Here is a 21814-nt window from a genome sequence, read left to right on the forward strand (position 1 = left end):
TGCCGAAAAAGATAATAATCCCGACATAAAAAAATAAATCAAATATACTTTTTTCATGGATTTATTAAATTAAATTAGCACAATATACGATTTATCTTATATGAAGAAGAATGTGTCGTAGAAAAACTAATATAAAGCTAGATGTATATGGATAGCGTCCGACCCCTTGCAGTGCGCACTTCTTTTAAAACGATCTTGGCTACCAGAGGCGTCGCGTGCAGAGGGGGAAGAAGGGACAAGTTGGGGACTGACGTGAGTGTCAGCGTAATAGAACTGCCAACATTCTCAACTTTGTGGTCTATGGCTATGAATCCAAAACTGATTCAAAAGACATATTGTTTACAAGTGCGACATACTGCCACAGACTTCATCTGTCGCAGATCACGAATAAGGAAAGACGTTCCCTACCAATAAAACTACCTCTCTGCATTGTGCATCTAAGTAATCACACTAGTTTCGTACCTAAAAGTTCAATACAATTTCATTTTTCACAGCCAAACTCCAACTTAAGGTACGAGGGTACCCTACCTACCTCCAATCGTAGTCTCAGTAACCAAGTTGTTCTCAAACCAAATTTCCGAAACTTATACTCGGACTGAATTACCAACTTACGAGATGCATTCTTTCGAGAATAAGAAAGTTTTTCAACAGTGAATCACATATTCTTTTACCTATAACGTTGAACTAAACTTTTGGAGCCGAATATTTGACAAGGATTCATTTCAGTTCATTTGTACTTTCGGGGGAAGGCGTCTTGCCTTTGCAATGGCACCTCCCTTTTTCTGTTGGTGTACCATATTTACTGCACTCTGGTATGTTATTTATAGTTGTTTAGAGTATTAAGATTATGCTGTTTTCGTTTTTCTTCGTCTTCTATTTCTTATTTTCCAAAAAGATTATCGTATTTTGTTATTCTGCATACGGTTGTAATTCTGGGTCCTTGTGTACAAAGAATTTAAATTTCAAAACAGCTTGACAGACATTCATTTACATATCAAACTTGATCGCTGTTTCCCGCGTCAGCAAGGTAGCACCAGGAAACAGACGAAGAATGGTCCATCTACTCATATACACATATATATTTAGAAAGAATCACAATTTAGCGCGTGGACTCATAGGAACACACATACACACACACACACACACACACATATATATATATTTTTCTTTTCTTTCAAACTATTCGCCATTTCCCGCGTTAGCGAGATAGCGTTAAGAACAGAGGACTGGGCCTTTGAGGGAATATCCTCACCTGGCCCCCTTCTCCGTCCCTTCTTTAGGAAAATAATAAAAAAAAAACGAGAGGGGAGGATTTCCAGCCCCCCGCTCCCTCCCCTTTAGTCGCCCTCTACTACACGCAGGGAATACGTGGGAAGCATTCTTTCTCCGCTATCCCCAGGGGATATATATATATATATATATATATATATATATATATATATATATATATATATATATATATATGTTCCTATGAGCATGCCCTTATCAGTCCACAAACACGACACTGCGGTTCAACCATCTGGAGCCAATGAATTTCCTCGTCCCGCGTCGATCCCACGGTTATGGTAAAGTTTAGTAGGTCGGCGATGCCTAATGAATTATCGTACATAACGCACGAGTATTACTGTACGAGACAAGGGGCGGGGCACTTGGGCCGGATTTTCACACGCGTACCCGACATCAGACATTTCATAATACTCGTCATAAACACAAGACCGAATTTTAGAAAGGTATAACACAGACTATGTTTCCTTGATTCTATAATCGCATGCTAAAGATCGTATGGACGGCTTCTGCGTACGAAAAATGCAGAAAAAGACGAACTAGGTACGTGCACTCCACTGCATAAATATATGGAACAAACGTATTTGTATGACACGGATGTGACGGCGCTGTGTGGATCAAGCGGTGACCTCGTCGAAATGTCTGAGACTTAAGTCTGGAACACACAGTTATCAGAGCAACAAGTCTGGAACACACCAGCATCTAATCAAGGGGGCAGGTCTGGAACACATTAGAGTCAAAGGCAGGCCTGGAACATATTAGGATCATGGCATCAGGTCTGGAACACACCAGGATCAAGGCAGCAGATCTGAAACAGACCAGGTTCAACAAGTAGGTCTGGAACACTAACATCAAAGGGGCAGGTCTGGAACACACCAGGATCAAGGCAGCAGATCTGAAACAGACCAGGATCAACAAGTAGGTCTGGAACACTAACATCAAAGGGGCAGGTCTGGAACACACCAGGATCAAGGCAGCAGATCTGAAACAGACCAGGATCAACAAGTAGGTCTGGAACACTAACATCAAAGGGGCAGGTCTGGAACACACCAGGATCAAGGCAGCAGATCTGAAACAGACCAGGATCAACAAGTAGGTCTGGAACACTAACATCAAAGGGTCAGGTCTGGAACACACCAGGATAAGGGAGGTCGGTGTAGAACACGCAGGATCAAGGGCCAGGTCTGGAACACTAAGATCAAAGGGTCAGGTATGGAATACACCAGGATCAAAGAGGTAGGTTTGGAACACATCAGGATTAAGAGGGTAGTTCTGGAACACTCCAGGATCAAGAGTGTAGGACTGGAACGCACCAGGATCAAGGCAAAAGCTCTAGGATATACAAGAACAAAGAGGGCTAGTCTGGAACATACAAAGATTAAAGAGGCAGGTCTGGAACTTACCAGGATCGAGGGAAAGGTGGCGTTTCAGAAACTGAAAATCAACACAGGAAGTTATAACTATACAGAACAACAAAAAAGTAAGGCTAGGGCATATCACATTTTGTGCCGCATATCTTCTTAACGCAAATGTAAACATTAACACAAACATGGATACCACTGAGCGTCCACTCGGCTGTGGTACCATCATTTACACCACTGTCTTTCTGCAAAAGGTCATAACTGCGCCAAACCCACCGTACTGGGCGAGTGCCACACCTCACTTTCCATGGGTTATGGCTCTTCTTAGTAACATCCTTCCAAAACCTTAAGAAGGCTGGTGTATTTGTATAGCTGTGGCTGACAAAAGAAAACCTTTCTATCTGCACCAATGGTCAAAGTCACTGACACTAACACCCTGACGGGGAGGGGAGCCGTAAGAGTACTTCCTCAAAATTTCATGGCTACTTTATAAACACTGATGTAGAATTGATGATTTATAAACCGAGTTCTCATCTCCCGAAAAGAATTGAAAGTCAGGCAAGCAATACTGACTGTATCCCTGGCCAGACTATGAATTCTGTTATCAAAGTATGGACATATATCTTGCTGGTATGTAAACACTGCTGGCAAAATGCCTTGGTAAATACGTGTGAGTAGGCTGTTCTCTCTACTGTCTTAAGCCCTTGGTCACTGTTCTTATTCTAAAAGTAAAGAATTCTCTTAGGAGACCTGGGTAAAGTTATGTACTGAGCAGTGCATTCTTAGGAAATTTGATGAACGTTCCTGGCTAAGCTGTAAACACAGGTGTAAAACTACCGTACTATCGTTCTTAGCGAAGCTGTTACTTAACATTGCGGTTCAAACTCTTCAGTAACGTTCCTTGCTAGTATGATTACTAGTGCTGTTAAATACGACAGAGCGCCCATTCCTGAACTATATACACTAATTTTAGAACACAGCATTATCGTCCCTTACCAGACTGTTTCAACAGTGCCCTCAAATATCACATAACGATCCTACACGCTTTTACAATACCGAGATATCGGTCCTGCCAGGGGCATTGATAACAGTGTCGTCAGTGGATGCCGTCAATAATCTCTGGCTAATATGCAGGTCCCTGTGAGAGGGATGTACATAAGGAAACAAAAAGTAGGACTCAGGGTCCAGCGTGGTGATTAGGCCCCTACATAAACGATAATGTCTCAATTCCTTCGGGTATAAATACTGCTATCAGAATACTTCAATGAATAAATCACCAAGATCCCACTAACGTCCGGTGAAATGTGGCCTTCACTGCAATCCATCACAGCGTTGGAGACGAGTAAAATGAGTGTGGGAAAACGATCCTAATGGCCGCTCGTCTGCCATGACCCTGATCCCGCTAATGTATAGCAAAAAAAGTCGCTCAGTCGCTACGCTCCATGAGCGTCAACATAGTGACTTTCGCGGCCTTGTTCATTCTACGGAGTGACCCATGGAATCCTCTTTCTCTCTTTTTGCGTGATTCCGTACCGTTTGTTGAGATTATTCTTTTGGCACAGATTTTAAATCTATATTCATAATCTTCAAGAAAATTACTCTCTTGACACAATTACCTCCAGTAATAGCTTAACAGAATTCTCTCTTTTGTCATGATTAAGCTTGGATTATAAAAGAAGAGTAATTCTTACATATTTCTAGACTTTTCTCATACAAGATATCATTTTATGCGTAACCTACCATCACACGTTCCAGATTTCACAATAAACTCACAAACAAACCAATAAAACTCAGGTGTTGTATCTTTTGAGGGAAATTACTTATAGATGACAATGATGATAGGACATGAAATGTTCGGGTCCTCACACTACTGGAAGAAGAGATATGATTCGGTACCTGACGGTGCCATATCATATTTATTTGTGTTTATCCTCTGTTGCTTTACCTGCAATGTAATGTGAACAGTCCATTCACGGAGGATGAAATGCAATGGCCAAAAATAGTGTACAACGCAACAATAGCTGACACTACGTATGGGCGAGTTTCACGCACTGTTTACAGTAAGGCAAATAAAACTTTGAGTTAGAATAATACTAATTCCTAAGACCTTGGGAGCTACAGCACGGTACACAACCCTATCTAAACCCTAGCAAGAAAGCCCATAACACCTCCACTCAAACTTTGCACACTCCTTCGCGCCCTCACCCAAGCGTTGCAGACCATGAGTCAGCACGATCCCGCCAGAGGTCGGGTCCGCATGGATTCGAAGCCTGGGCACAGCGGTCGACCGACACCCAGCGCTCGAACTGAGGGGAGGTGGCATCCATCCTCCTTGTTAACTTAAAAGCAAATTATCATCCGCCTTGTTGTCTAGATAAGGGGATGGCATACCCTTTAACCCAGGATGCAAGGACCTCTTTTTCAAATTAAGATAAGTTTCATGTGGAATTGTTTCCTGATAGAAAACTAGTTTAGAATCAATAGCAGGACACTATTTCAAGCTCTAAAGTGGACTTTATGCGAGTAGGCAGAGAAGAAGGTGAGCGGTTGCAGGTAAGTCCGCGTGGAGGGTGTGTGATGTCAACATGGCTGTTTGATCTTGTTTGTGGATAGAGTGATGAGTGAGGTGAATGTGAGGTTTTGGAGAGAGAATCGGGTATACAGTCTGGTAGAGGTAATGGGTCATGGGAGGTGAGTCAGTTGCCCTTTGTAAGAGACATGATAACGGTGGCACACACAAGTGAGAAACTGCAGAAGTTGGTTTGTGAGTCTGGGAGAGTGTGTGAAAAGAGAAAGTTGTTCGTTAATGGGAATAAATGTAAGGTAATGAGGTTCAGAAGTGAGAGAGAGAGAGAGAGAGAGAGAGAGAGAGAGAGAGAGAGAGAGAGAGAGAGAGAGAGAGAGAGAGAGAGAGAGAGAGAGAGAGAGAGTTTAATTCTAGTATGAGTTTGAATTAAGGCAACCTGAAGGAGCTGGGGTTATTTGATACACTTGGGAGTGGATGTGATAGCGGATGGAAGAACAGGAGCTGAGGTGAACGGTAGGGCGGGTGAGGGAGGTGGGAAGTATGATCCTGGGGTACGTTGGGGAGTGTGCGGAGGGAGAGGTCACTGTCTGTGAGGGCAAAGACGCGTCTGTTTGATGGAATAATAGTCCCAACGGCGCTACGTACACACACACACACACACACACACACACACACACACACACATAGACAAGTATATCCAGTAACAGCATTCTTTATCCCGGCATATCCATCCTCGCCAGATTATCATATGATTTACAATAGGGCTGCCAATCTCACGCGCCACTCCTGCGTTCATACTCACCAGGAACTCCGTACCATCATTACCCAGGGAGGTGACACCATGAGAACCATTCCCCGTTGCTCTTCACACATCGCTGGTCATTCTCCTGACGTTATCTATCAAAGGGGATCAAAATGAGGAAGATTTGAGGAAGCTCATGTCCTCCCGCTCGCTGGAGCGGTCCCCGTCATCTGTATTCGTCAGCTGGGATGGGTCTTACGTGTGCGCCCAGGTATTCCTCATCTTGCTAGATCTACTGAACTAAAGCTTAATTGCATTTTCCCCCCCCTGACATTTATACCATTTTTATCCCTCACGTTCGTGTGGGTGACGGACAAAAATGGTTGCCAGCACTATACACATTTCTCAGACAAGCATAAGCAATATAGCTAAGCAAAGATATATTAACGTTGTTATAGCAGTGCAACTAAGAGTTATAACCAAGCCAAGAGACGGTGTACCACTCTAGGTAAGAGAGGTAACCAAGCTAGGATCTAGACTAGAAAGGGTGCCTTAATCCAGCTAACAGAGCTAACCAAGCTAAAAGAAGGTGTATCAGTCCAGCTGAAAAGTGCAACCAAGCTAAAACGTAGGAAGGAGGTGATTAAATCCAGCAAACAGAGGTAACTAAGCTAAAATATACAGAAAGGACGTATCAGTGCAGCTGACACGTAGCCAAGCTGTAGAGACGGTGAACCTGTCTTGCTGTGTATGATCTAAGCCGGACAAAGACCTGCAGGTAGGTCCGGGAGAACCCCACATAAAACTCCTCTCATCGGACCCCCTGCCATCCTGCTACGCTTGGAAGTCAACTGAACCCCTTCCCTGCTCCTGTAGATCTGAACCCCTTTCTTACCCCTGTAGGTCTTCTAAACCCCTTTTCTGCTCCTGTAGGTCTTCTGAACCCCTTATGTTCTGCCCTGTAGCTCTTCTGAACCCCTTATGTGCTGCCCTGTAGCTCTTCTGAAACCCTTTATGTGCTGCCCTGTAGCTCTTCTGAAACCCTTATCTGCCCCTTTACCTCTTCTGAACACCTTCCCTGCCCCTGGAGTACGCGTTCCTCTCTCGTCTCCACCATCAGGTCCTGAGTTTGGCTTCGAGGTCACACTCGGCAGGCGGTGGGCGTGGCTACGTTTTCCCGTGCCAGGCCCACAACCTCACATCCAACTGTTTATCATCATTCGCAAACAATCTGTTTTGATATTTCTTATCCAGGCACTGAAAAGGTAGGTATATTGGACTACCTTACGACCATAATTGACCAATACATTTTTGGAGGGAGATGAGCCCCGGGGAGGAGACGATCTAGGGGGAGATGAGCCCCGGGGAGGGGACGATCTAGGGGGAGATGAGCCCCGGGGAGGGGACGATCTAGGGGGAGATGAACCCCGGGGAGGAGACACTCCTCCCCAACAGTTCAAGACTATAACATGGATGGGGCGGGGGGGGGGGGGGGGGGTGCTGGTGTATTGGAAGGTTGGGACGCACGAAAGGGGCCACCCTATGACGTCATGGTACTTCTGGAACCTCAAGAAACAGGAGACATAACGAAGGGAGGAACGTGGACGGTGGCACTCAACTGGTGTACAGTGGAAGGACAGATCACAGGAGACCTGACCGTCCATGACCAGGTTATCTGCTGGAGGACAGTAGTGGTGTCCTGAGGTTATGATATGATTTGTGGTATAAACAGGATAGTAGTAGACCAGAAAGCACCCATCCACCCACCACTCCCTCCGGCACAAAATATACTACCTTGGATGTTCACGAGGAAAGTGTGAGTATAAGCCTGAGGTCTTGTTACACTGGGCAATAGTGTACAAAACTGCATTGTTGGTGATATGTTAGAGCGAGGAGCAGCCCTGATGCAGGAGCAACAGCCAGGGGAAGTTGCTGGGTGGGTTGGCTGGGCGGCGAGAAGGAGATGGGTGGTGAGGGACGTGGTGTGGTGGAGGAACGGGAGGAGGGGGTGGGGGCTGGTGGGAGGGGTCTAGCCGGAGAGGGGCGTGGCGGAGGGAGGGTTGAGGTATATATACAAGATAAGTTCGGCCACCAGTACAGTACTGGTCCCTCCTTCCATCCCTGAACCTCAGCCAACAGGTACGTAACCCACGCCACCAAGAGCCTATCACTGCCCACGTCCTCCGTCATCGCCTGCAGGAGGCTGCACAGCCATGAGGGCTCACGGTGCTCGTAAGTACACACCCTGGGGTCATGTGACAACCTCAGGGGGCACCACCGTTGGTGACGCTGTCCCACAGGGTAACGTGTGACAACCTCAGGGGGCACCACCGTTGGTGACGTTGTCCATCATGGTAACATGTGACAACCTCAGGGGGCACCACCGTTGGTGACGTTGTCCCACAGGGTAACGTGTGACAACCTCAAGGGACACCACCAATTTTGACCTTGTCCCACAGGGTAATGTGTGACAACCTCAGGGGGCACCACCGTTGGTGACGCTGTCCCACAGGGTAACATGTGACAACCTCAGGGGGCACCACCGTTGGTGACGTTTTCCCCACAGGGTAACGTGTGATAACCTCAGGGGGCACCACCGTTGGTGACGTTTTCCCACAAGGTAACGTGTGATAACCTCATGGGACACCACCAGTGGCGACGCTGTCCCACAGGGTAACGTGTGATAACCTCAGTGGGCATCACCGTTGGTGACGCTGTCCCACAGGGTAACGTGTGACAACTTCAGGGGGCACCACCGTTGGTGACGTTTTCTCACAGGGTAACGTGTGAAAACCTCAGGGGGCACTACCGTTGGTGACGTTTTCCCACAGGGTAACGCGTGACATCCTCAGGGGGCACCACCGTTGGTGACGTTGTCCCCCAGGGGAACGTGTGACATCCTCAGGGGGCACCACCGTTGGTGACGTTGTCCCCCAGGGTAACGCGTGACATCCTCAGGGGGCACCACCGTTGGTGACGTTGTCCCCCAGGGGAACGTGTGACATCCTCAGGGGGCACCACCGTTGGTGACGTTTTCCCACACGGTAACGTGTGAAAACCTCAGGGGGCACCACCGTTGGTGACGTTTTCCCACAGGGTAACGCGTGACATCCTCAGGGGGCGCCACCGTTGGTGACGTTTTCCCACAGGGTAACGTGTGAAAACCTCAGGGGGCACCACCGTTGGTGACGTTTTCCCACAGGGTAACGTGTGAAAACCTCAGGGGGCGCCACCAATTTTGATCTTGTCCCACAGGGTAACGTGTGACAACCTCAGGGGGCACCACCTCTGGTGACATTGACCCACAGGGTAGCGTGTGAAAACCTCAGGGGGCACCACCGTTGGTGATGTTATCCCGCAGGGGAACGTGTGACAACATAGGGGGCACCACCAATGGTGTCGCTGTCCCACAGGGTAGCGTATGAAAACCTCAGGGGGCACCACCTCTGGTGCCGTTGACCCTCAGGGAAACGCGTAAAAACCTCAGGGGACAACCACCGTTAATGACGCTACCCCGTGCGAGAGGGGTCGTGGTGTGTAGCTGTCTTGTTGCTCTGTTCATTTCCTCCTTGACTAAGGAAGGTGTTTCTATACAACGTGCAAGACAGGAACGACCTTAAAGCATATATATGTATAAGGTTCCACGGTCTCTGTCCTGCAGGTGTGGGAGGACAGGTGTGTGTGGGGGTGGGAGGAGAGCAGGCGTGGACAGGTGCGTGGGATGAGGCAGTGTCGCGACCCGTTCGTCATTGATCACGGTCGATGTGAACGCGGGTCGTCTCTGTATTACAGTGTTACTTCCAGCGTGGTCACAGTTTATAATCCAAGGTTGCGTTGTAGTTCTTGTCAGCAGAATCTACCTCGCCTGGTCGGACAATGCTGGCCGCTTCCGCTCATCATAACTGTTCCTCGTGTGTTCCCGGAAGGAAGCGTTTGAGTGTTTAGTGTGATCACTACCTGTGAACCTCCCCAGGTATGTTAACAGCCTCCACCTCTCCATGAACTACCTTCATCATGTGCTCTTCTCTCACTCCAAGAATATACTGTGTCTCACTCCTGAACCTGTTCTCTCTCTCTCTCTCTCTCTCTCTCTCTCTCTCTCTCTCTCTCTCTCTCTCTCTCTCTCTCTCTCTCTCTCTCTCTCTCTCTCTCTCTCTCTCTCTTTTGCCATACTTACCTTATCGATGTATCTTCCACTAGGCAAGCCTGTCCACCTCTAGTTAGGGGGTTGGGGGACCAGAATTACCCAGCTCTAAGTAGGGTGGTCGGTCTGGCCACCTCTAGGTAGGGAGGGGTTGCAGTGGCCACCTCTAGGTAGGGAGGGGTTGCAGTGGCCACCTCTTGGCAAGGCTGAACACCGCTTGGTAGGGGGTCAGGGTTAGCCACCTCTAGGTGGGGGAGGGGGAGGGGAGGGGTGTAGGACTGTCCACCTCTTGGCAGTGGTGGCCACTGGCAGCGTCTCACACAATGCTCGTGGGGTCCCTGAACTCACCTCCGGTAGTTACCCCCTGCCGCAGGATTCTCAACACCCCCCCCCAACCCCACTGAGGGCAATGGATGCCCCCCACCTCACCCCACCTCCTTCCCCACCACCCACGACATATGAAAGACGGAGGTCCGACAGCAAGCCGCCATCTGACTCCCAGTGTTCACACTTCTCGTCCAGCTCAATTTCCTTTCCGAAATTTCCTCCTAGTATCAAGCGAAGTCGTCTCATGCAGTATGCACGGACCATACATAATGTCTTTCAAATGTAATGACTAATATTTTCTCCTTCGTATTGTAATCGAAATAGGAAAAGTTTGACCAATATAAACCATGTCGTCTGCGTGGATGAAGGAGATATGAAAAAAATAAAGTCCATTTCAACTCCACGGGTACTTCTGTGAAAGAAGGAAGAAAATTCCATAGATTCACCTTTAGAACAGAGGGAAGAATGTAACATCATAACTAACTGGAGGTGAAGATCGAGCAGAGGTAATAACAAAAGAGTTGAAAAGAGTGGAAGGCTTTGGATTCCGCTGATTGAAGAGGAGGTGGAAGAAAAGCCACCCTTATATATAATGTAGACTGTACTGGGCCAAATGGCACCTATGAAGAGGTAGAATAAGTTCTCAGAAGAAGAGTAACTGCAGTAACTATGAAACAACTCCTCCTTTTGCGAGGCAGTTTTAATAAAGTCCATATGTGGGAGTTTCCAGGAAAGAGTGAGGGATGTGGTTATTCTTAAGATGCTAATGTTAGCGCAACGTTCACTATAGCTTTCTGAAATCTGATGACAGGAGACGAGTGGCATTCAGAGAGATGAACTGGTAGCATCTGTGTTTTTATAATGTTGAACTGAACCAGGTTCCTGCTTCCCCAGTCGGAGACGCTGCATAGATCCGATTTGAAATATTCTTCGCAAACATAAAGTTGCAGTGTTCAGATGGTATTGTACTTTGATGGTTAGAAATATGGTTAGGTAACAGAGAAATGTTAACGGTCGGGCCTCTGAACGGCTCGAAGTAGGAAATGATGTGCCATATGGATCAAAATTGGTACCAAGGCATGTGAAGCGTCTGGGGTAAACCATGGAAAGCTGTGTAGGTATGTATATTTGCGTGTGTGGACGTATGTATATACATGTGTATGGGGGGGGGGGGTTGGGCCATTTCTTTCGTCTGTTTCCTTGCGCTACCTCGCAAACGCGGGAGACAGCGACAAAGTATAATATAAAAAATAATATATATATATATATATATATATATATATATATATATATATATATATATATATATATATATATATATATATATATCAGTGATACTGATAATGGAATACATTGTAGGCTACTAAACTTGGCAGGCGACACTAATTTAGAAAGTAGAGCCAAAGCAGAAAATGAGCATCTGTAAGCTGGTAAAGACAAACATACAAACTGACCTCACAGGTTACTGACAAATTTTATATCAATATCGATATGAAAATTCTACACATTGAAGATGAAAAGACAAGCCACTGTATGGATTTTGATATTCAGACGATAGGACAACCTTGAGCATCAGTCAGGCGAGCAAGTGGGAAGGTGGTGACGGGCAAAGAAGTGGTGAAGAGAAGATGAGGTGAGTATTTTCAAGTCAGTGACTTAGATGTAATAATCTCCACTGCTCTAAAGCCATCTACACAATTCGTAGGAGTAGATAGATTATAGTCTACACTGATAAGAAGTCGAATCCAAGGTCAAGAAACTATTTCTCTTCTACAAGTTAACAGTGAGTCACAATCGTCAATACTGTGGTCACGTTTGGTCACCTTAAAAGGAAAGAGAAAGACACGGAACTGGGAGAGTATAGCGGCAAGCTGAGTTGAATTCCGGACTGAGAAACACAATCCTCGACAGAAGTGTAGATGACCTAAGCCTACTTACATCAGAGAAGAGTACGTCAAGCGAAGACTTGATAGAGACATTCAAAACTATCAAAGATCTTGACATTCTTAATATAATCAACTAATTATGGCGAGATCAGTCTGTTTTCCACTTGCATTCAGAGGCAGAAGGAACTCGTAAGACATCATACACCGACTCGAGACAAAGTCTTATTTCCTCACCAGAAGTGCTAACATGTCCCTCCTCTTGACCTCAAGTGACTCCAGGTTATCCTGTTCTTCTTCCCCCTCGGGTTGTGTGCCTCACCTGCCCTGATCTGACCTTCTCTGCCAACAGAATGTTCCGCATGTCCTCTACGGGGTCACTCCTGGTCATGGCCACGTCCTGCCTCTCGCTTGTCGTCGCCGCCTCCCTGCTCGTCCCCGCCGCCTCCCTGGTGAGTACAAAACTAGTTTTTTAGAATCGTTGTTTCCTGTAATCCTCCTCACTCTTTCTTATCTCCTCCTTTTCGTTACTTTGACTCATCTTTTATATGAAGATAAACTGACAGAAAAATGTGTCTATATATCTTGTTTATAACTAGCCTAGGATTACTTTATAGAAAGGTTCTGGTGTTCCTGTGGCTTCCCCTCCTCCCCCAAGCACAACCTTGTTTTCCCTTGCCTTTCCGCAATGGTATTTAACATTCTCGTTCTATTGTTGTCATGCCGGTTCCAGAGCCTAGAGAAGCCGGCGACCGGTACCGGTTCTGAGGACATTACCTTATATAGCCTCTGATATCATTGTCTGTTCATCAGTATGTACTTGTGAATAATGAATCAGCGAGCGACGGCATCAAGCGCCCGCGATAACAATGCGATTTAACAATACATTTCCATGAATCTTAACACTGAAACCATGTTGAAGTAGAAGCGTTTTTAATACATAACAACAATTGTGCAAATACCTTCGCATTTTTGTTTGTTCATGATTTCCTGTCAGTACGTTTGGTATGTTAGCGCCAACTTACAACTGGTTTTCAATATCGTAAGTAAACTTTTGCCTCTAGCCATGTTATTATCCTCCTCCTCCTCGTCCTCTTTACCTCAGTCTCAAGCAGCTCTGGTCCGCCCAGTGAGGCTGGAGAGCGATCCTCCACACCAACACCTGGATTTATGAAGACTTTGTTGACCAGATAACAGACGCTTCAGCAGTAGGCCCCCAGCCCCCGCCACGCCAGCAATTGTCTCCGCCAGAGGATCATTACGTCTAATAGATGGTTACAAATATGTGGCAGTGAAGGAGATATCCACTACCTCACTAATCCCTACGACCTACCTCATTAATCCCTACGACATACCTCACTAATCCCTATGACATACCTCGTTATCCCTACGACTTACCTCACTAATCACTACGACCTACCTTTAATCCCTACGACCTTCCTCACTGATTTTTACGACCTACCTCACTAATCCCTATGACCTTCCTCTAATCCCTATGACCTTCCTCATTAGTATCTCACCACCTCCTCCACAGGTCTTTTGAGGCCTGCATGGAAATATTACACAAGTTACATCGTATAACTCTTCACATTACCTGGTTTCATTCATACTGTATATATATATATATATATATATATATATATATATATATATATATATATATATATATATATATATATATATATATATATATATATATATATACACTCACAAATATAATGCAATGAGCGCGACCTTTCATAAAACACATAATACCCTTTGACAGCAAGGATTCGAACCCCCTTCCATTTATGTGGAGTCTGGGTACATGACTAAGCTACGCTGCCCAGACAGCATACTCTTGTCGTTAGCTTACCCACCATCCACACCAATGGTAGGTGGTTCGAATCCTCGTTATTAGAGGACGTGATGTGATATACGTGTGTCTTGATGACCATAGTCAGGGGCCTGGTGGTGGCCTCCCTTCATCGTGTCTGTCGCTCTCCGAAATGGCGCCTGAAGGGCCGTTTACAGCGGGCAAGACGCAACGGCGCCACTGAAGGCCATAACCCGCGTTCCTCAGGAGGTCAAACCTCCGCCCGACGAGGCCTGGTGGAGGAGACTCCCCTGCCCGTCACGCCCAAACCTGTGATCATTATCTGTGTGTTGCGGGGAGGGAGATTTCCACTAGTGTTGCCCCGTCTCTTAACCTTGTACGTATGTACCGTGTATTTACTCCTATGTATGTATACATACACACACACCTTAGCAAATGCCAGGTAACCATTCTCTCGACCAGCTCCTAAGGGAGGTTGAACAGCTGGGTGAACTGTGGACCGGCTGCCGCCGCCAGGATTCGAACTTATGCGAGTTTGATCCCTGGCCGCCCGTGCATGCGTGAAACAGATCCTCATATGATATTCAAGATTGAGATTCTTTACTGCTATCTTCATGCCTGAGCAGCAACGTCACTTGCAACAGAAAGTATACAAAGTTTTCATCTGTTGATATCTACTTTTTGCCCGATTATGCTGAAAGACGTGAAGGGATTTTGTATTTTGGGAGATAGAAAAGTAAATAATATCGGGATATGTATATATCCCGATATATATATATATACATATATATATATATATATATATATATATATATATATTTATATATATATATATATATATATATATATATATATATATATATATATATGTATGTATATTTATGTATATGTATATGTATGGTGTGGGAGGAAAGTTGTTAGAAGCAGTGAAAAGTTTTTATCGAGGATGTAAGGCATGTGTACGTGTAGGAAGAGAGGAAAGTGATTGGTTCTCAGTGAATGTAGGTTTGCGGCAGGGGTGTGCGATGTCTCCATGGGTGTTTAATTTGTTTATGGATGGGGTTGTTAGGGAGGTAAATGCAAGAGTTTTGGAAAGAGGGGCAAGTATGAAGTCTGTTGGGGATGAGAGAGCTTGGGAAGTGAGTCAGTTGTTGTTCGCTGATGATACAGCGCTGGTGGCTGATTCATGTGAGAAACTGCAGAAGCTGGTGACTGAGTTTGGTAAAGTGTGTGGAAGAAGAAAGTTAAGAGTAAATGTGAATAAGAGCAAGTTTATTAGGTACAGTAGGGTTGAGGGTCAAGTCAATTGGGAGGTGAGTTTGAATGGAGAAAAACTGGAGGAAGTGAAGTGTTTTAGATATCTGGGAGTGGATCTGGCAGCGGATGGAACCATGGAAGCGGAAGTGGATCATAGGGTGGGGGAGGGGGCGAAAATTCTGGGGGCCTCGAAGAATGTGTGGAAGTCGAGAACATTATCTCGGAAAGCAAAAATGGGTATGTTTGAAGGAATAGTGGTTCCAACAATGTTGTATGGTTGCGAGGCGTGGGCTATGGATAGAGTTGTGCGCAGGAGGGTGGATGTGCTGGAAATGAGATGTTTGAGGACAATGTGTGGTGTGAGGTGGTTTGATCGAGTGAGTAACGTAAGGGTAAGAGAGATGTGTGGAAATAAAAAGAGCGTGGTTGAGAGAGCAGAAGAGGGTGTTTTGAAGTGGTTTGGGCACATGGAGAGAATGAGTGAGGAAAGATTGACCAAGAGGATATATGTGTCGGAGGTGGAGGGAACGAGAAGAAGAGGGAGACCAAATTGGAGGTGGAAAGATGGAGTGAAAAAGATTTTGTGTGATCGGGGCCTGAACATGCAGGAGGGTGAAAGGAGGGCAAGGAATAGAGTGAATTGGAGCGATGTGGTATACCGGGGTTGACGTGCTGTCAGTGGATTGAATCAAGGCATGTGAAGCGTCTGGGGTAAACCATGGAAAGCTGTGTAGGTATGTATATTTGCGTGTGTGGACGTATGTATATACATGTGTATGGGGGGGGGGCCATTTCTTTCGTCTGTTTCCTTGCGCTACCTCGCAAACGCGGGAGACAGCGACAAAGTATAATAAAAAAATAATAATAATGTATATTTAATTCATCTATTTGCTTATTTACATGTTATTATGTCTGCGTGCCGGGGATTTCAACGGAGCCACTAGAAGGTATCCACGACCCAACTGGTCATTAAAAGAGTCGTTGTCTTGAGCGACCCCTGGAGGGGTACTTTGAACCCCCACCAGGGTGACATTCGTCATTCCTCGTGAGCGCTTGACCTTCCTCGTTCTTAAGAGATATTCAGATGCGGTTCTCGTGTCTGGAGCCATCACCACAACCAGTTTGTACTTGTTTACACTCACACAAATGCGTTCATCTATTGAGCTTACTCACAACATTGCTAACTACAGCTCAGTTTAAAGGAGATGCTCTATACAACTGTATAAATCACGCTTTATCAATCGTAAAAAATACAGATTGAAAACGTATAATCACAGCACATAATATGCATCAATTCCCCAGGCAACAATGTATCACGCCTCCGACCACCATGATTTTAACTGTACTGGGAACCTGTACTGTCACTTGACGTCGTTGAGTCGTTGCCAAACTTAACGGTAAGTCTTCTTCTCCAGCATGATAGAGGATGTTATCTGGAGTATATGATGAACGAGTCCTTGCACAATGATATGTCATAATATTCCCCAGATGATCAACCCTGATACACTGTGGCCAAAGGTTTCCTATTTTTTTCACTTCTGACAATGTTTGTCTCTGGTGGTAATTCGAAAGAACAGAACAATTCGATTCAAGAGATTTGAAATACGAAGTCTGTTTGGAAAACTTTGCTCACGCAGGTGATCTCGGAAAAACTGAAAATTGTAAAATATTTTTCCTGTAAGTCACTGATCAGGAGAGACAAAAAAAAAAAAATTCTGATCTAAACGTAGGTATAGACATAGTACCTCTCCTGTAGATTTGATATAAGAAGTTCATGAATACAAACATGCATGGTGTGAGGGGAAGACCACATGTGACAGAAGGAAACAGAGTAGAAGACCACCTGGAGGGAGAGAAGTGGCGGAAGAATGTATGGAATGGTGTGTGCGAGGGAGGCATGTAAGGCCTGTTCACGATATTTCCATTGGTGTTTGTGGCTTGATGTTGACAGCCTTAACGACTCTGGCACTTGCTGGGCCATATACCCAAATAACCAATAAACAATCTTAACATAAGTCTTTATACCCAGCACATGACTGGCACACGAGGTTAACGTACGTACTTCATCACGCGAAACATTACGTGAACTCCGTTTCCCATCTAAAACAGACATGAAGTATCCCCTCACTATGACCAGCTCGTCCGTCCCTCGACAACGTCCTGAGCTGCTTCTGGATCAGGTATTGTCTTCTGACCGACCGAACCACCCCTAACCCCCACCCCCTCGCCATACGGTCACCGCTGTCACTTGACAGGGGCGTATCTACAGGGGGTCCTGCTCTGCCGGACTTCTCCCTCCACTTTCCTTACGTGTATGTTTGCACTGAGCCTCAGGGAAGGGTGGACTCGACTCCCTCCTTCCCGAACACACTCAAGTCTGAAGAGGCACGTGTAAACCTGACCTCCACCACGTTCTCCCTGCTGCAGAACACTGGTGTAGGAACACCGGGCGTAGACTTCCCAACCTACTCCGAAGTGCCCCCTGGACTGACCTTTTCCTGCAACGGGAGGATAGATGGTTACTACGCCGATCTTGAGGCCCAGTGCCAGGTGAGTCCTAAGCTGAGATGAGGACCCCCAGGTGCTTGAGGTGAGCCCCAGGCTGAGGTGAGATGCTTCAGGTGAGTCCCAGGTTGAGGTAAGGTGCTCCAGGTGAGTCCTAGGCTGAGGTGAGGGGACCTAGGTGCCTCAGGTGAGTGCTGGTTTGAGGAGAGGACCCCAGGCGCTTCAGGTGAGTCCTAGGCTAAGGTGAGGACCCCAAGGTGCTTCAGGTGACGAGAGTGGCTCGTGGCTGCAAATCGTAGGCTCTGGTTTCGCACCGCTGGAGAATGAATGTGTGCAAATGATGCCGTAGTTCGTTAGTTCCTAGCACTAACCTTAGAAAAGTGGGGAATGATAGTTATGACTTTGTGTGTGTGTGAGAGAGAGAGAGAGAGAGAGAGAGAGAGAGAGAGAGAGAGAGAGAGAGAGAGAGAGAGAGAGAGTATCTGCCTGTCCCTCTGTACGTCTGTGTACGCACTCTTGTCACTACAATAACTCAAGAACAGCACATGATAAAGACTTCATACACACTTGGTAACAACCATTTGTAGAGGTGACGAACTACTCACTGAACTTTGGAGTACGCACGTACGTACATGTAGGAGTTAACACATTATTTCTTTTTTTACAAGTACTGTATCTACGGAGTGCTGAAGCATTGGAGGTTCAAATACATAAAATATTTGCACAAAGCAAAGACAAATTACCAAAGCAATTAAATTTCTACATTTTATTTCCTTATATCTAACTCTCGTCTTGACATTAGGCAAAGATAGTGCCTGCTGCGTGACCAGACGTTCCATCACGATTTGAAATGTACGAGAAATAAGATTGATTTCATTATTGGCAAAAATCAGTTCGTCTTGATACTGTTTTCCCCCGTGTTATGTAAAACACCTCCAAATATATAATTAGATACACACATTTACGCAGATGTTTACCTTCATCCGTTCATCACCTCCACAGAATATACTTAGGATTTATGAAATTTCTATCGTGTATTTTTCTACAGTTATCAACATGAATGTATCCACAGCCACACGCAGGAACAACCATATAATGTACCATGGCAGGATATGATAAAACACTAACTGATATAGAAATATACATAAACGTTAAGAATTGTTCAGACATCAAGACACAGTGGTAACAGATAGAATGTAGAAATGCAGATAAGATGAAGATTGTCCTTCTAAGCTGTTTGCTCCCGCAGGTGTGGCACTGGTGCGTCACTGGGAGTCAGCATTACTCTTTCCTCTGCTCCAACGGGACGCTCTACAACCAGAGATACAGGTACGGTCAGCTGTAACATTATTATTTATTTCAGTGTTATCTTCTTGAGTTCGATCAAATTTTTTCACACGGGCACAGTTGTCCTGTATCCATGTGTGTACACAGGACGTAGTTATATTCTTTTCCTTGGCCGTATTTCCTCTTCTTTTCTAAATTACGATTTTCATGTAAGGGTACTTTTTTAAACAGAACATTTAAGATACAATTGGATGGTTACTATTATCATATTGTCCATTCTGTATCTGTATGCTCTCGTGTTGAGTAATGGACGATTATAGCAATTCTCTCATTGTTGATTTCTATCTCAGTTTGTTGTTACTGTGTACCTACCAACATCCGGTATCAAATACTTTCCTAACATCTCTCTTTACGGGTTGACTTTACTTTATTCTTTTCAACGGGTTCGTCGGCCGACATCATACATCAACAGCTTCGGAAAACATCACATAAAGTTAGGCTATGATGATGATCAGATAAAACTCTTGTTTTCTGCAATCATCAACAATCTATCACCATAATTTTTGCAGTGTATCATTATCATTCCAGTTTTGAGGATACCTGAATATCACCAATGGAGACACTTAAGAGCTTTATCCTGCACAATCCTATCTTTTAACTGCTGTGAATCATCTTGTAGAAGATGTGTTGAGTTATTGTAACCTATGCGATATTTGTCATTCTATAATAAGTTTTGGTCTGATATAATATGAATGTTGTTGCTGTACAATTGACAGTGACTGAAACTAATTCGCTGGAACAAGATGTTAATTTTACGGTAATTTGTATCAAACCCTCCATGAAATGTGTATAGTTTTCATAACACATCATTCTTTAACCCAGTTAAACATCATACTTGTATGACAACGCGAGAAGTGATCATTTGTTCTTAAAGAAAAATGCAGTTTGATGACCACGCAAATTATGGCTTTCTCTCTCAACTTCTTTGAAATCAATCATTTTATTTGTTTGTTCCTCTTCGCTTGTTGTTTGGCAAGATGTTTTCCTAGACTAACATTCACGGCATTGCTTATCTTCAACGTGATTTTTATATCTAGTGCCTCGATCACCCTATGAGAAAGAAATATGGCCTAAACTGGTTTCTTCATTTGTTTCCATGTGTTTTTTACCCTTTCGAATTTAGACATGATCTGAAGTGACGAGAAGCGAGTCCATGAGTGTTGACATCAATAACTTTTCCTGGTGTGATCCCTCCCGCAGGGTGTGCGACTGGTGGTACAACGTGGACTGCTCCAGCTCCCCCGACTACTACCACCTTAACGAAAACCTCTACAAGACGAACACTACCACTGAAGCTGTCCCGTTGAAAAGGTCTGAGCAAGTCAAGGAGAAGGAGGCAACCGAGACCGGTGACGTATAGACACGTTACCCAGCAACTGAACCACCGGACCTTCAACTGCTTGGCATTGCGATGGATTTTTCTCTTGTAATATGAATCATGACACAGTCTTCATTATTCCTTACACGTTAAATGGAGATGTTATAATAAGGTTTGGTTTGGTTTGGCAAAATTATTTACCATTTAAGTACATACGGAAAAGATATGGTTAAGCTTTGCTATATTCATAGTCACCGCCTTGCTAAATATGGCCAACAGTGACATGTTACTGTAAATTTTGTATTGTTCTGGTGATGTGGTGGATGTAAGTTCGTCTTTCCTAATGTATGCTGGCTTTGCTTCATGTTAATGACCAACTGGGATAAGAAAAGCAAAACAATGTACATAGAGGATGCAATCAGTTTGTAGCCTGTTCAAGAGGGGAGGCCGATAACCCCCACTCCCTTGAGCTATTCAGTTTACAATAAACTTGCTCAATAATAATGATGATTTATGTGTGATTTACAAGTATTCTAACCTGCTTAATCTGTTGAAAGTAAAAAGAATTAACTATACACTTATACTTAAGGTTGAGAGATTTATACGTGAAAAATGTCAATTTCAACTTCCTGAAACATTTACATGAAAGTTTTCATAACGAAATTATCTGCAAAAGCACATCAATTTGTTTCATTGAACACATCTTCCTAATTGTTGCAACTGGTGTCTTGTATTATCAAAATTAATTGATTCTCAAAAAAAATACCAGTTTCATTATAAACACGTCTATTTTATGAGAATTTTACCACAAGTTTTATCAACATCAAATGAACTCAAAAGCGCTAAGTTATCTGATGTAATGTGTACTTACGTAACATTCTTCTGTTACAATTCATCATCACTGGAAAGTTCATAATTTCATAACCTAAACAACATATCCCCGCCACATCCTAGTCATGCGCTTTGAGCAGCTGAACCCATTGAAACAATGCAATCGTCTTCTGTAGAGAATATTCATGTAGAAAAATGTACAATTTCATATTATAGTTCAGCTATACTAAAAACAATATCAAAGTTTATTTTGAAGTGTGTCGGGATATGGTAAAATATAACCGTTTATAGCAGATGATCAATTGGCGACTGAAGTGTGGGTCGTCGGCGAATCACCATACCATTACGCTCTCTCTCTCTCTCTCTCTCTCTCTCTCTCTCTCTCTCTCTCTATATATATATATATATATATATATATATATATATATATTATATATATATATATATATATTTTTTTTTTTCTCCAAAAGAA

The 21814-nt window shown here is 44.5% G+C and overlaps 1 protein-coding gene across 1 annotated transcript; it reads left to right on the forward strand.

Annotated features, from left to right (window-relative positions):
* Positions 1-8000: 8000 nt before the first annotated feature.
* On the forward strand, positions 8001-21021 carry LOC139746046 (U-scoloptoxin(01)-Cw1a-like). Its single transcript, XM_071656867.1, has 5 exons — positions 8001-8053; positions 12621-12720; positions 17769-17891; positions 19096-19175; positions 20394-21021. The coding sequence occupies exons 2-5, from the start codon at positions 12622-12624 to the stop codon at positions 20551-20553; spliced, it is 462 nt and encodes a 153-aa protein (XP_071512968.1). The 5' UTR covers positions 8001-8053; position 12621; the 3' UTR covers positions 20554-21021.
* The last annotated feature ends 793 nt before the right edge of the window (positions 21022-21814 follow it).

This window comes from Panulirus ornatus, chromosome 63, assembly GCF_036320965.1.
Source record: "Panulirus ornatus isolate Po-2019 chromosome 63, ASM3632096v1, whole genome shotgun sequence".
In the NCBI taxonomy this organism is placed as follows: Eukaryota; Metazoa; Arthropoda; class Malacostraca; order Decapoda; family Palinuridae; genus Panulirus; species Panulirus ornatus.

Coding starts and splice junctions, on each gene's coding strand:
- LOC139746046 (XM_071656867.1), top strand. CDS start 12,622: ATGTTCCGCATGTCCTCTACGGGGTCACTCCTGGTCATGGCCACGTCC. Junction 12,721..17,768: donor TCGTCCCCGCCGCCTCCCTG/GTGAGTACAAAA, acceptor TCCCTGCTGCAG/AACACTGGTGTAGGAACACC. Junction 19,176..20,393: donor CTCTACAACCAGAGATACAG/GTACGGTCAGCT, acceptor TCCCTCCCGCAG/GGTGTGCGACTGGTGGTACA.